General features: G+C 32.7%; 2 protein-coding genes across 2 annotated transcripts; both read left to right on the top strand.

Annotated features, from left to right (window-relative positions):
• Positions 1 to 1115: 1115 nt before the first annotated feature.
• Positions 1116 to 4231, top strand: LOC112802743 (oxoglutarate-dependent flavonoid 7-O-demethylase 1). Its single transcript, XM_025846089.3, has 4 exons — positions 1116 to 1433; positions 2500 to 2747; positions 3284 to 3608; positions 3734 to 4231. Exons 1-4 carry the CDS (start codon positions 1185 to 1187, stop codon positions 3992 to 3994), a joined length of 1083 nt encoding a protein of 360 aa, XP_025701874.1. The 5' UTR covers positions 1116 to 1184; the 3' UTR covers positions 3995 to 4231.
• Positions 4232 to 9727: 5496 nt separating this feature from the next.
• On the top strand, positions 9728 to 11133 carry LOC140173280 (uncharacterized). The gene is made up of 2 exons (XM_072196119.1): positions 9728 to 10772; positions 11099 to 11133. Exons 1-2 carry the CDS (start codon positions 9728 to 9730, stop codon positions 11131 to 11133), a joined length of 1080 nt encoding a protein of 359 aa, XP_072052220.1.
• Positions 11134 to 15778: the final 4645 nt, after the last annotated feature.

Below are 15778 nucleotides of genomic sequence, written 5' to 3'. Positions count from 1 at the left end.
GGAAACAAGCTCCTTTTTTAATGTGATAAGGATCCGTAGAAAACTATGCTAAGATAAGGGAAGAAAGGAATATCTAGAACAAGACGAACATAATGAAAAAAATTAGCATAAACTCTGTTAACGAAACAATAATCAAAAGTTAAATACACTGTAATGACTGGCCAAAATACAAAATCCTCAATTCATGATTATCACTTAAACATTCATGGTGGTCATTGATGTATACAATGTTCAACATAGAAAACATTTTATTTTTACAAGAAATTATTCAATCAACAATTAAATTAAAATGGGATATGAAGGAGTATAATTGTTATTTTAAAATGGAATATGAAGAATCAAAGACTGCTCAAACGGATAAAGAATTGAACGATTCGATTGATCATAGCCACACACATGCAAAAAAATTAAACCTTAACATACAAAAATTCTATCATCATCAACAACCATAATCAACCACATTCTCCCAAAGTTTCACTAATCAAGTAGGGTGAAAAAAATGAAAAACAACATACAACCAATATTTTGATAAAAACAGAGCACGATAGTTGAAAGCATCGATTTTGTTACGAACCTGTTTTTCAAAAGATGACTCCTATGTAATTGATCTTCACAATGGGGGTAGAAAGAAGTAAGAAAAGCTTCAAAGCTCCGTTACTGTGACATCCATGGTGCTTCTCTGACGGGAAGGAAAACGAGAGGAAGTGGAGGAAGAGAAAAGGTCAACTGAGTCTCACATTTGGAGTGGTTAGTGTTTGGATTTTCATTTAACCCCTTCCTAAGGGATACGACGTCGTTTCTAAAAATTTCGATGTCAACAGTAAAACGGCGTCGTTTTGAGACTGCCAGGTGTCATTTAAATTTGTCAGGTCAGCTCTCCGATGACAGAAAACGCTGAAAAGGCCAAATTGAGGCTCAAGGCAAAATTTTAGGGTACAATTAGAGTCAATTAAAACTTTGAGAGCTAAATTGAGTCGAAGGTCAAATTTCAAGGGTCAATTTGAGTATTAACTCGAATAAGTCATGTCTCCATTAAATTTGAGTGTTTGACTAAGAAATTTCTTAAAAACTTATATGGCAGTTCCAAATTCCATAGAAACTTGCTGTATATATACTTCAGCAACACTCGACAAATCAAACCAAACTTTACAATTACATCAAGTTTATTATCTCATTTTGTAGCTATGGATTCCGAAACGGCCCGGAACATTGGAACCTCAATCATAGTACCGTCAGTGCAGGAACTGGCAAAGCAGCCAATAACGGAAGTTCCAGAACGATATGTTCGTCCAAATCAGGATCCTATAATTGTATCAAACACAACCTCTTTGCCACAAGTTCCAGTCATAGACCTTAGTAAATTGTTGTCACATGATTCATCTCATGAGTTAGAGAAGCTTGACCATGCATGCAAAGAATGGGGTTTCTTTCAGGTTTGAAGTTTTCTTTTCCTTTATTATACTTCTCAAGCTGATCATCACTCATGATTATGCTGCTGCTTCTTTCTCAGCTGAATCGGTAACAGCCACAACTCAATTTCAGATAATTCTCTAGAAAAACGGGAAATATCCCCTTAAAGAAATTTCGTACTGCACATTAAAAAGGAAAAAGAAAAGTCTCAAAACCAAGAAAAAAATATACTTTAATTAGAAAAATAAATACGTGATTATATATCCAATTTTACCGTTTTGCACTTGTAGCATTTATCGAAAGTCACTTTCTATTAATTGGTGGTAAAGTTGGTCTTTTTGTTATAGATAAAATTGATCTACCTTCTGCTCTAGCAAAACATACAAAGCATTCTATGTATGTTATAATTAGTTCTCGTCAATATTTCTCATAGTTTACATGACACGTACCATCATCATCATCATCATCATTATTAGATTCAATGATTACATAAAATAATGCATACACAAAGAAATACACCAATATAAGATTTTAGTATGATTATGTTATAATAATTACAATAATTTTGTAAATATTGTTAAAATTTGAGTCACTTTTTGTTTATATTTTTTTAATTCTTTTTAAAATACTATAATCACTCTAAATATTAGAATGACCCATATATATATTAAATTAGAGTGAGAGTGATTAAACCTTCAAACATTAAACCTATTTTTTGAATTGGTTATGCATTCACTTAACTGTATATGACTATATGCATAATATGAGAGATATAATTATTTATGTTTTTTTATTAGCTTAAATTTTTTTTTGAAAAGTTGTATTATAATATAATATTAAAATTTTACGTCCAAATACTTTACAGTTTGGTTATTGATAAATTACAAAAAGAGAAAATAAATAATATAAAGCAAATAAAAAGAGAAAAAAATCTATATAAAAAAATTAAATAAATTTAAAAAAAAATTTGTTAACGAAATATAACTTAAAGTTTTTTAGAGAAATAATATCATGATAGATTCGATTCATAAAAAAAAAAATTAATCAATATACAACATGAAAATTTCTGAACATGAAAATTAATGACAGCTTATCAACCATGGAGTCAACCCTGCGTTGGTGGAAAATTTTAAGAAAGAAGTTGAACAGTTTTTTAATCTGCCGATAGAAAAGAAGAAGGAATTCTGGCAGAAACCAGGAGAGATGGAAGGGTTTGGTCAAATGTTTGTTGTATCAGACGAACACAAGTTAGAATGGGCTGATCTATTCCACATCGTGACTCTTCCATCGTACATAAGAAAGCCTCACTTATTCCCTCGTATTCCACAACCATTCAGGTTATCCAATCTTATTTTTATATATCTTTAAATATATATTTGGAAGAACATCCTTACTAAGTTACTATATCATCAAATATCTACAAGCACGAACAGAACTAGGCCATTTTTAAAAGGGGGTCAAAAATTTGTTAAGGGAACAAAATTTAATAATTGATAATATTATGATGTATTTTTAAATATTTTTAATTATTTTATAATGATGCTAAATTGATTCAATATATTTATAACAAAGTTTTCAAATTAGAGGGGGGTTTGCTTGATTTGGCCACAACTAGCTCTCCCCTATCTACAAACAAAAACATCATATCTACATCAAATTATTCACTAAATTAATTATTATGTATTTTTTGTATATAAATATGTGTTATTTTAACTCATTTTTAGTATATAATTTATATTTTAAAAAGTATTTTAACATGTATTTTATATCTGCAACTCATTTGTAACTAATTTTTAGTATACACGTAACATATGATTAATGTACAAAATACTGATTTTATTGGTAACTCACTAACTCGTTTTGGATCTCGCAGAGATGTGTTAGACAAATATTCTTTGGAAATGAAAAAACTGGGTGATACAATCATTGAGCTTATGTCAAAGGCTCTTAATATTGAACCCAATGAATTACTGGAGTTCACCGAAGAAGGAGTTGAAGCAATGAGGATGAATTATTATCCTCCATGCCCTCAACCGGAGAAAGTAATTGGCCTAAATCCTCATTCTGACGTTTCCACCTTGACTATTCTTCTCCAAGTCAATGAAACGGTAGGCCTTCAAGTAAGAAATAATGGAATGTGGATTCCTATTAAACCTCTCCCTAATTCTTTCGTCGTCAACATTGGAGATTTTTTGGAGGTAAAAAACGTCACAAAATTATTCACACAACCTTTTATCATTTCTAAGTTTGAACACTATCAAAATTATTACACAAGCCAAATTTATTGACTTCCTAAACCATTTTGATCCATATTTGGTGGTAGGTATTGACCAATGGAATTTATCGGAGTATTGAACATCGAGCAATAGTTAACTCAGAGAAGGAGAGAATTTCCATAGCTACATTTCTCAATCCTAGACATGAGTGTGTTATAGGCCCGGTACCAAGCCTTGTTACACCCGAAAGGCCTGCAACGTTCAACAAAATTAGTGTACGAGATTTCTTGGAAGGATATCTATCCCAAGAGCTGAAGGGAAAGTCACAGCTTGATGTCTTGAGGATCCATAATGGAATTGATAAATAACTAATTTAATGTGTGATGTAAGGGTTATTAACTCAACAAAATTTCGCATGCCCAAAAAAGTTATAAAGTAATGTAATGCAATAATAATGCAACAATGCCACTGTCATCGTCGATCTTATCTTTGATTTTGATGTGATGAGTTTTGCAAACTCATATCATAGGAGTTAATAATTACAAGTATATGTTTTTATATCCGTGTAAAGGGTTACTTAAATAAAGACGTATGTGTTTTGTATATGTAACATTGATTTTAATATGTTTTTAATAATGACGTAGTAACACAAAATTATTTGTTGGTAATATTAAGAACACAAAAAAAATTAAAATTTATTTTATTTCATATTTATTAATTTTTTTTATTATTTTTGGTTATTTTTTGTTAGTAAATATTTTTGATTATATATATATCATATTGACATATTTTCATAAATAATTTTATGAATTTTTTTAGATTTAAATTACTATTTTTTGGTATAGAGTGAACACTATTGCATTTTACTATTGAAACAAGGTTTAATTGAGTATTTGGTCTCTAAATTTATAGGTGAACTTTAATTTAATTCTGTTTTTGAAATTTTAATTCTCTTTTTTTAGTTTTTAAATTTTGTAAATATGACCCATATTAGTTTTTGAGATAATATTCGGCACAAAAATATTAATGGAATATTGATATGGACAATTAAATATCATACTGGAACTTGTAAAACAATGTAGTTATAGTTTAAATAGTTCAAAAACAATGTTGGATTACTTGTTTTAGAAAAAAAATTTCAATAAATACTATTTATGATATTTTTTAGACTATTAAAATGTCAAAACAAAAACGATATTATTTTACAAAATTTAATAACGTGACATTTGGCCGTACATATCAGCAATCTGTTAATCATTTTGTGCATTAAAAATTAGTCTAAAAGCTAATGTAAGACACATTTGCAAAATTTAAAAATTAAATAGAAGTAATTAAAATTTTAAGAATTAAATTAAGACGCAGTTTTGATATCTACATTTTTTTGTTAATTTTATCCATCAAAATTTAAATAAATGTCTATAAAAATTCTTGTAATGAATTTATTCTGTTAAATACTATTTTAATAGATTAAATAATAATGCTGACGTCGCATGACGTACCATAGTAAAATTTAACTATTGTCATATCAGCACTTAATGTAGCAAATTAATTGTAATAATTAAACTAGAGACCTTTTAAATTGTTATCCATTTTGACTAAAATAAAAATAATATACAAAGAGAAAAACGACAAAATAAATATTTTATAGCAACCAAAAACTTAGTTCAATCTTAAAATAATATAAAATTTTATATTATAATTGAATCGTGAATTTTGTGTAGTGTAATTTAAGATATAATCTTAGTGCAATTAGAGAAATTTTTACACATTGATTTTGACGCTAAACTAATATATAGTCAATATTGACAGCTAGCTAGTAAAGGACAAAAGTAGCTTCGTCAAACAAGAAAGTGGTAGTGTCTTTATGGGTTTGAGTAGGAAAAATGAAAATGCGAAAGGAATAATACTAAAAAAAATTAAAATTTATTATTTTTTTGTTATAAAATAATTATTAATATTTAAAAATATAAAATAAAATATATTATTAAAATATTAAATGAAAAAATTAAATTAATAACTAATAATAAAAATAATAAATTATAATAATTTCTTCATATTTTTATGTTAACTTTTTAGTATTTTAAATTTGGCACGCACAAATTTTTCATATTATATAATTAAATTTTTTTTAAAATAAATTAAAAAAATATTTATTTTTAAAAATATATTATTTGAAATTTAATTTTTAAGATACATTTTTTTATGTAGGGCAAGTTCGTCGCACTCTTGACGAACTCTATAATTTAAATAGTGTTTGCCTGATCCCATATGAAGTTTGCAGCACCCTTGACGACCTTCAACTGAAGTTTCTAAAATAAAAGCATGGCTATTGGAGAACAGAGCTCAAAACTACAATTTCATTCTCCTTTTTGGTTCTCAACTTGGCATTTTTTTTTCTACAATATCAATAAATTCATTGTTATCCATTCATTAAGATGGTGAACTAGTATATGATGAAAAAGGTTCTATCCTTTTTAAGTCTAGACAACTAATAATTACGTACATGACACCGGAAGTCAACAATCTAATAGCGTTGAAGAATTTGATATTACATTTCGTTGGGCAGCAATGCACGAAAAGAGTGAAAAAAATTTACTACAGATATCCGACCGAAGTAGATGACAATTTATTTTATAAAAGGTATGTTATAGTTGTCTTTGCTCTGTTGTTATTTTGTTTATTAGACCACGCTTTTGAAAAATATTTTTGTTGTTTTGAATTAGGTATCGGTTACGTGACGACAAGGACGTACATCTTATAAGGTCGTGGCACAACCGATGGACAAATGTTCATCTGCTGAAATTATTCGTGTTTTTTGTTGAGTTGGGTGGACGAAAATCATCTGCGAATATATACTGTTGATGATAGTCTATTAAGTGGAGCTGTTAGACAAAATATTAGAAGGACGATGACCAATCTAAATATGGCACCTGAAGGTAGTCAAGAGGGCTCAAACGTTGAACTTGGTAATGCTGACATGATGGAAGATAATGTTGAAAATCATGAGAGTTCTACTATCAAGGATCCGATGATGGATCCGTATGAAGTTAACCCCGATGACGGAGACGATGCTGATGATGAACCAATAGAAATTCCTAATAATGGTGACGAGGAAGAAAAGTTGAACTACTACAGTGACATACAAATCGCTCTAACACAGCCTGCCATTTCTCGACCATATGACCGGCCGGATCGCTTCTCCAGGTTGAATCTCGATGCAATGACTTCGGATTGGTCGTTTATCCATGGAGGCCTCGAAGAGGATCCAAACAATGAGTTCAAGGTTGGACAACAATTTGAGAACAAGAAAGAAGTTATATTGGCAGTTAAGAGGTACAATATCAGAAGGGCTGTGGAGTATAAAATACTAGAGAGTGACCAGTTAAGGTATGATGTACAGTGTATCCAGTTCGGGTTCGGTTGCTCTTGGAAAATACACATAACATATCGCCGAAAGCAAGAAAAATGGGAGGTTACGAGATACCTCTGAACTAGCGGAATTGACGAGTATCAAATCCATCTGGCCGTAGCAGTGGAATATAGTGATAGGTTCAGGAGAGCAGCAAACTAACGTAATGCAACCACCGAGATTGCACTGACTATGCTCCCCAATCAACTGCATGACATACCCTCTCGTGTACCGCAACAGGTACTTCTCAGTGGCGTCTTGCTCCAGCTCTCCGCAGATGATATTGTGAAACCATGTGAGTTTGACAGTCCACTTGGTCTGTGACTTTCTATCCTCTGGGCCAAGAACAACACCCAGTCACTGTTGGCAAAAGTCCTCAATGGACTGTCCATCATGGTGCTGTTCCCACTCAAAGATGCAACCACTAACAAGATCACCATCGATCCTGAGTCCCAACTAGTAGGCCACGTCTTGCAAGGTGATAGTCATCTCTCCGTATGGCAAATGAAACATGTGGGACTCAGATCTCCACCTCTCTATCAACATTGATACCAATTGCCAATCGTGCTCGAACTCCACCATATACGCCATATGCTCAAAATCCAGCTCACTTGAGATATGGCATAATATGCTCAAGCGGGCGTCTCATCGAATTTCGTCTGGTGGACAAGATTCGAAGTGCCTACCGAACCATAAAAACAAGTTAAAAAAGGGGGGGTGGGGTCAACACATGCATAAAATTACAAATTCACATTTTATTACAATATAATAAACAAGAGTAATAAAAGTGTACCACTCGATCAAGTATGCCGGTAATGTGCTTAGCATGATTCAATCTGTAAAGCGTATGCTCGTACCTCACAACCAAGTTGCCTATATTGAGATTCTATTGTCTCAAGCTAAAAGTGTTAACAAAGTCTTGATTATTAAGTCTTTTAACTAAAATAAAATTCAAGGGAACATCTGAAGTATGTCTAACATCTTTGAGTAACAACTTCATTTCGATATTTATCTCGAAGAAAATATCTCCCACACCAATTACCTTGGCCAAGCTATCAATACCCATCTTAAACACTCCAAAATTATATGGAATATAATCAATAAATAACTCCTTTTTCGATGTAACATGTATTGAGGCACCATTATCAATTACTCAGATGAACTCGTCATTAGGAAAAAGATTGACCTTATACTCATAATCAACAATGAAAAGATCATCTGAAATAGAAGATTCGCAATCATTACCATCTTTCTCTTTTTCTGCATACGTTTATTCTCCTTTTTCTGAAGAAAATAAATTTTTGAATGTGGCATGTTTTATGACAGTATGACATTTAACATTTTGTATCATGACTTGGATTTATTCCTTCTTTTATCTTTATCCTTTTGACTTTTGTTTTGATTTCTCCCCCTATTTTTAAGGATTAGCATTTCAGGTTGTGAAGTAACATTTCAGGTTGTGGAGTAACATTTCAAGTTGTGATGAAGAACTCTAAATCTTTTCACCTCTTCATTTAAAATTCTACCTTTGAAAAGTTGCATGGTCACTTAGTTTTACCATTTGATAGAATATTTGGCGATCAAAATTCTTGAATCTCATTTTAAATTTGATTCCCATACTTAAAAACTGATAAAAAATTCCTTAAAATTCAACATGTAAAATTATTATTTCCAAAGATTCACTGTGATGCCACGTAGCTTTAGCATAAGTCTCTTTAACACTACAATTATAAACATTATCATATACCTATTGTAGAATAAAAGTACAAACTTGTTGATGTTTAAACTATCATTCTTTATTTGTTCTTTACTCTAACTTCTATGTAACAAACACGAGTAAATATAGATTTTTACAAACAAAAATTTTTTATCTTGTCTTTCATAAATAATAATTAGTGTCATTCACGTTTATCATCCTACAAGTATTATTATCCTCCACATTAAAATAAGTTATAACCAATTGTCCAAAATTGAACTTTGGTGCCAAATTATAGGAATAAAATACACAATTCCTATAAGAATAAGACAAGCAACAATACCCACGGACTAAAATAATAGTAATAGCAAATACACACCAATGCACACAAATATTCACAAAAAAACTAAAACTAGAAATAAAAATATATCGATATTTTAACGTGAAAAATCCTTCAAGTGTAAAAGTTAAAAATCACCAGTCATAAAAATCAAAAAAATAATTTCACTGTGATTAAAATAGAATACAAAATAATCAAAAAAATAATTTCACTATGATTAAAATAGAATACAAAATAGTCAGAAAATTCCTGTATAAAAGCATGTATACAATAAGTCAATCAATTCAAACATCAAACTTACAAACAAAAACTAAGAAAATGAAAATATCAAGAAAATAGAACCATTGTATGGTGTTGACTAGATCAAATCAAAATCAGATCCCTAATTCCTTTCTTGAATCTTTTATGTAAATAGAATTAATTATAAATCTTTTCCTTTTTTAGGTTTAGCTTAATTTTAGGGATTTTATGATTAGAAATCTTTTCTTTATTTTAGGCTAGTATTTTTCCTTTCTTTCCTATTTTCTAGTTATTTCTATTTCTGTAATTCCTCTATAAAGATGCTGATTCCCTGTACATTTTATAACACAATACATTCAAACACTTCAATTTGGTATCAGAGCAGGATCTCTGCACTGTGCCTCTGATTTATAGCTATGGCTGACAGTTCCTCAGTCATTAATCCTGAACAGAAGGAGAACACCACTCCTACTCCATCAGATTTAAAATCTGAGCAATGGGTACTAGTTAGTGGTGACTCCCATTCAGTTCAGATCACCACATTTCGACTCAATGGGTCAAATTACCTTAGGTGGTCTCAATCAGTTCAGATGTATATCCGTGGAAGAGGGAAGATTGGATATCTCACTGGTGAGCGAAGCCAGCCTAACATCACTGACCCACAATATCATGTGTGGGATACCGAAAATTCCATGGTGATGACATGGCTGGTGAACTCAATGGAGGAGGATATCAGCAGTAACTACATGTACTATACCACAGCCAAAGAATTGTGGGATAGTGTCAAGGAGATGTACTCTGATCTTGGGAATAAATCCCAGATTTATGAACTTACTCTAAAAGCTAGAGAAATTCAACAAGGGAGTGACAATGTCACCAAATATTTCCACACATTGAAGCGGGTGTGGCAGGATCTTGACCACTTCAATAACTACAAGTGGAATTCAGCCGCTGATGCCAAACACCACCAACAAACAGTGGAAGAAGGGAGGATATTCCAGTTTCTTGCAGGCCTCAACGTGGAGCTAGATGAAGTTCGTGGCAGAATTATTGGAAGAGCAATCCTACTCTCAATTGGAGAAGTATTTGCTGAAGTTAGAAGAGAGGAAACTCGTAGAGCTGTGATGATGGAAAAATGTAAGACTGAACAGACCTCTTTGGAGTCTAATGCACTTTTAGTGGCACCTGCTGCACTTAAAAGTTCATCAAATCAGAAGCACCCCTCCAATCTTTGGTGTGACCACTGCAATAAACCTCGTCACACCCGAGAAACCTGCTGGAAGATTCATGGAAAACCAGCACATCTTAAAGGCAGCAAACCTGGTCCCAAAATACGCTCTACCCAGACTGCTCATGAGGCTGAAAAATCATCATTGAGTAAGGAACAGGTTGAGCAGCTCATAAGGCTGTTAAACTCCAGTTCTGTGTCTAGTACTCCTAGTGGTTCTTTGGCTCAAACAGGTAATTTTAGTATTCCTATGTCCCTTAACTGCACCTCAAACTTGAATGCACCATGGATTGTCGATTCAGGTGCATCTGACCATATGACCAGCCTCTCCCCTTTATTTAAAACTTATTCTCCTTGCTTTGAAAATGAAAAAATTAGAGTTGCTGATGGTAGTTTTTCATCTATTGCTAGAAAAGGTACAATTAAACTGTCCAAAAACATTGACCTAAGAAATGTCCTGCATGTACCAAAGCTTTCTTGTAATCTTCTCTCTATTAGTAAGATCTGCAAGGATTCCAATTGTGCTATGACATTCTTTGACACTCATGGTAATTTTCAGGACCGGACTTCGGGGAAGATGATTGGCAGTGCTAAGATGATGGATGGGCTTTATCACTTTGAGGATATTTCGGAGGATAAAATAGCTCAAGGATTTAGTGGTATAAGTTCTATGCCTATAAAGGACCAAATAATTCTCTGGCACAATAGACTAGGACACCCTAGTTTTTCATATCTCAAACATTTGTTTCCAAGTTTGTTTAAAAATATTGATTCTTCCTTACTTAAATGTGAAAGTTGTATTCGTTCAAAAAGCCACAGAGCTCCTTATTACTCTCAACCTTATCATGCATCTAAACCTTTCCACTTGATTCATAGTGATGTATGGGGTCCATCAAAAATAACAACTCAATTTGGAAAAAAATGGTTTGTAACTTTTATCGATGACCACACACGACTATGTTGGATCTATCTCATGCATGAAAAATCTGAGGTTTCTAAAATTTTTCAGTATTTTTCAACAATGGTAGAAACACAATTTGACACAAAAATTTCAATATTAAGAAGTGATAATGGCACTGAATACTTTAATAAAAATCTTGGTGAATTTCTTCAAAAAAAAGGTATTCAACATCAATCTACATGCCCCAATACACCCCAACAAAATGGCATTGCTGAAAGAAAGAATAAACACCTTCTTGAAGTAGCACGTGCCATTATGTTTGAGGGTAATGTTCCAAAGTATTTATGGGGAGATGCTGTTCTAACAGCAGCCTATCTCATAAATCGAATGCCCACACGTGTGTTAAATTACTGCACACCGTTGGATACTTTCAAAAAGAATTTTCCAGCATGTAGGTTGCATTCTGACTTACCTTTAAAAGTATTTGGTTGCACTGTGTTTTTACATACACCTTCATATCAAAGTAAACTTGATCCAAGGGCAGAAAAATGCATTTTTATTGGCTATTCCCCAAGTCAAAAGGGTTATAAATGTTTCAATCCACACACTAAGAAATTTCATGTAAGTATGGATGTTACTTTTTTGGAACATGAAACCTTTTTTCAAAAGAATTCTCTTCAGGGGGAGAGTCTAAGGGAAAAAATTTTTTTGCATGAACCTTTACCCACTCCTATCTTACATATTGAGGATACAACTTCCACTAATCAAGTAAATTCTGAAACAATTGCAAAACAAGATGTGAAAACCAATTCTGAAATTGTGCCAGAATTAGTTGGAATCCAAACAGGAAAAGAAATACCACAAGAAAAGGAGCTTCGGTGTTATGTTCGGAAATATCCCAAGAAGACTAGAGAACAGCCCATCATCTCTGTACCAACCCAATCTGAAAACCCGGAAGACGGCCCAACTATAGTACTTCAAGAACTTCCAGGTAAATCTGAAATTGTCACTTCTAATAATAATTTGCCAATAGCCCTTAGGAAAGAAACCAGAACCTGCACCAAAAAAGTACTCAAAAACAGCACCAACCATCCTATTTCCAATTATGTCTCTTACCAAAATCTCTCTCAAAAACATCGAGCTTTTACTTCTAAAATTACAAATCTGTTTGAGCCTAGGAATATAGAGGAAGCACTAGATGATCCCAACTGAAAATTAGCAGTGATGGAAGAGTGGCATGCACTCAAGAAAAATGAAACTTGGGAGATTGTAGATCTGCCACAGAATACAAAATTGGTTGGCTGCAGGTGGGTTTTTACCATCAAGTGCAATGCTGATGGAAGCATAGAGAGGTATAAGGCTAGGTTAGTAGCTAGGGGATATACACAAACCTATGGAGTAGACTATCGAGAGACTTTTGCTCCAGTTGCCAAACTCAGTTCTGTGCGGATTCTCTTATCTCTTGCTGCAAATTACAATTGGCCTTTACATCAATTGGATATAAAGAATGCTTTCCTGAATGGGGAACTAGAGGAAGAGGTGTTCATGAAACTTCCACCTGGATTTGAAGCTGAACTAGGGAGGAACAAAGTGTGCAAACTAAAGAAATCTCTCTATGGATTGAAACAATCCCCAAGAGCTTGGTTTGAACGACTTGGAATGGTGGTGAAGGGACTTGGTTATACTCAAAGCCAAGCTGACCATACACTTTTCTATAAGCATTCAGCAGCTAATAAAACTGCCATCTTAATTGTATATGTGGATGACATTATTCTGACAGGTGATGATTTTTGGGAGCTAAAAGACTTGAAGGAGAAGCTTGCCAAAGCATTTGAAATCAAAGAACTTGACTCATTAAAATACTTCCTTGGAATTGAATTTGCAAGGTCTAAGGAAGGCATTTTTATGAACCAACGAAAGTACATCCTAGATCTTTTAAAAGAGACGGGATTACTTGGTTGTAAAGCTGCTGAAACACCTATAGAGCCCAACTTAAAATTGAAGCCAGCTAAACCAGAAAATGTAATGGACAAAGGGAGATATCAACGGTTGGTAGGGAGGCTAATCTATTTATCCCATACATGCCCGGATATAGCCTTTGCTGTGAGCATGGTAAGCCAGTTTATGCATTCACCTGGTCAAGAACACATGGATGCTGTCTTTAGAATCCTAAGGTACTTGAAAGGGTCGCCTGGGAAAGGGTTACTCTATAAAAAGCATGGACATCTTCAAGTAGAAGCTTATACAGATGCAGATTGGGCTGGGAATGTCATGGATAGAAGGTCAACATCTGGGTATTGTACTTTTGTTGGCGGAAACCTGGTTAGTTGGAGGAGTAAAAAACAGAGTGTTGTGGCACGAAGTAGTGCAGAAGCTGAGTTTAGAGCAGTGGCTCATGGAATATGTGAATTACTATGGGTAGAGAAAATCCTACAAGAACTAAAAGTTTCCATTTCTCCACCAATGAGGTTGTATTGTGACAACAAATCTGCAATTTCCATTTCTCATAATCCAGTGTTGCATGATAGAACTAAACATGTTGAAGTTGACAAGCATTTTATCAGGGAAAAGATTGAGAGAGGACAGATTTGCATCTCCTATGTTCCAACTATGGAACAATTAGCAGATGTTCTAACTAAAGGATTACCCAAGAAGACTTTTGATAGCATAATAAGCAAGCTGTCAATGAATGATATCTTCAAGCCAGTTTGAGGGGGAGTGTTGACTAGATCAAATCAAAATCAGATCCCTAATTCCTTTCTTGAATCTTTTATGTAAATAGAATTAATTATAAATCTTTTCCTTTTTTAGGTTTAGCTTAATTTTAGGGATTTTATGATTAGAAATCTTTTCTTTATTTTAGGCTAGTATTTTTTCTTTCTTTCTTATTTTCTAGTTATTTCTATTTCTGTAATTCCTCTATAAAGAGGCTGATTTCCTGTACATTTTATAACACAATACATTCAAACACTTCAATTTATGGTTTATAACTCCAACCACATATCTCACATCAAAAATTCGGATGGTTTCTTAACCAAGTATCTAGAACATAATTTTCAATTTTGAGATTAATCCAACAGTTAACAAATCTATGACAACTAATTTACCGTGACAACTTTGAGTTTGTACAAAAATAATTTTTTCTCTTCTCTTCCTTCAAGTAATTGCTTGTTCTTATTTATTAGACGTAGGGCTATACATCAAAATGTGGTTAATTGGATAAAAACTATAACTACATTTTAGTTAACCAATTTAATAAAATAATTTTAAAAATCAAATTTTATAAATTAATTTTTCACCAGTGAGTCAAAACTAAAACCAAATTTTATGAAACCCTAGTTTCAAATTGGTCTAGCCTCAGCATTTAGCAAATCTTTGATCTCACTGTAGGCTGATGTACGTAGTCAACTTTGATTGCCGGAGTTTCTCTTTTTCAGCTCTCTTCTGCTCCCGTTGATCGGTGGCTTGCCAAAGCGCGTTGAAACGCTCTGAGTCTTCACTCTTCTTGGTGCCTCTATCTCTCAACCTCGGCCTCCCATTCTTATCGTTATTCTGGTTCTGCTATTGCCTCAGCTAAGGTAGGTCTCCTCTTTGGTTTTTGTTCCACCATTATTCTACTTGTTGCTTAGTTTCTATTCAGCCACTATTTGGTTTCTTTTTAAAGCTTTCATCCTTTAAAGCATTGCGCTATGAGTTTCCTTCTATAGATTTATCTCATGTTAGTGCCATGACTATTGTTTGATTTCTATTTGATATAAGTTTTCTAGCGTTGTTTTCTTCAATTTTCCTAGTAAAGTTTAGTGATGGTGCAAGTTTGCTACTGAAGCTATTTCTTCATCATCTTTTACTTTTGTCTCAACTTTTAAGTCCTTAGTTTTGGAAGAGTTTGTTATCCGTTTCCAGGTTCTTAATTTTATCCTCTAATTTCTCCTTTTTTTTGTTAGGTTTAAAACGATAAATTGAAGAACCCTTAGTTTTTGACGTGTTTATGCAACTTAATCTATAATTATTGCTTAACAAATCGTGTTTGAAGTTTGAACAAATATGTGTTCGACGGTTCATTTTATCAATGTGGACTGAAAGTTGCAGAAAAAAATACTAAATTTTTGTTAAGTCACTAGAGAGATTGTGACCAAAATGTTGAAACTTGCTTTGATAGATGAAAGTTGAACAACATCTTTGACAGTTGACAGTGCATCATCTAATAACGTATGAGTTATGAATTTACAAAGGTTGATTTCTTATAAGAATTTATTATGTAAAACCTTTTTTGTGTGCAAAAACTGGTTATTTTTTTCAAAATCAATTTTTTAATTTTAATAACCAATTAAAAATCAA

The sequence above is a fragment of the Arachis hypogaea genome, chromosome 5 (genome assembly GCF_003086295.3).
Source record: "Arachis hypogaea cultivar Tifrunner chromosome 5, arahy.Tifrunner.gnm2.J5K5, whole genome shotgun sequence".
Classification (NCBI taxonomy): domain Eukaryota; kingdom Viridiplantae; phylum Streptophyta; class Magnoliopsida; order Fabales; family Fabaceae; genus Arachis; species Arachis hypogaea.
This window is presented reverse-complemented; position numbering and strand designations above follow the sequence as displayed.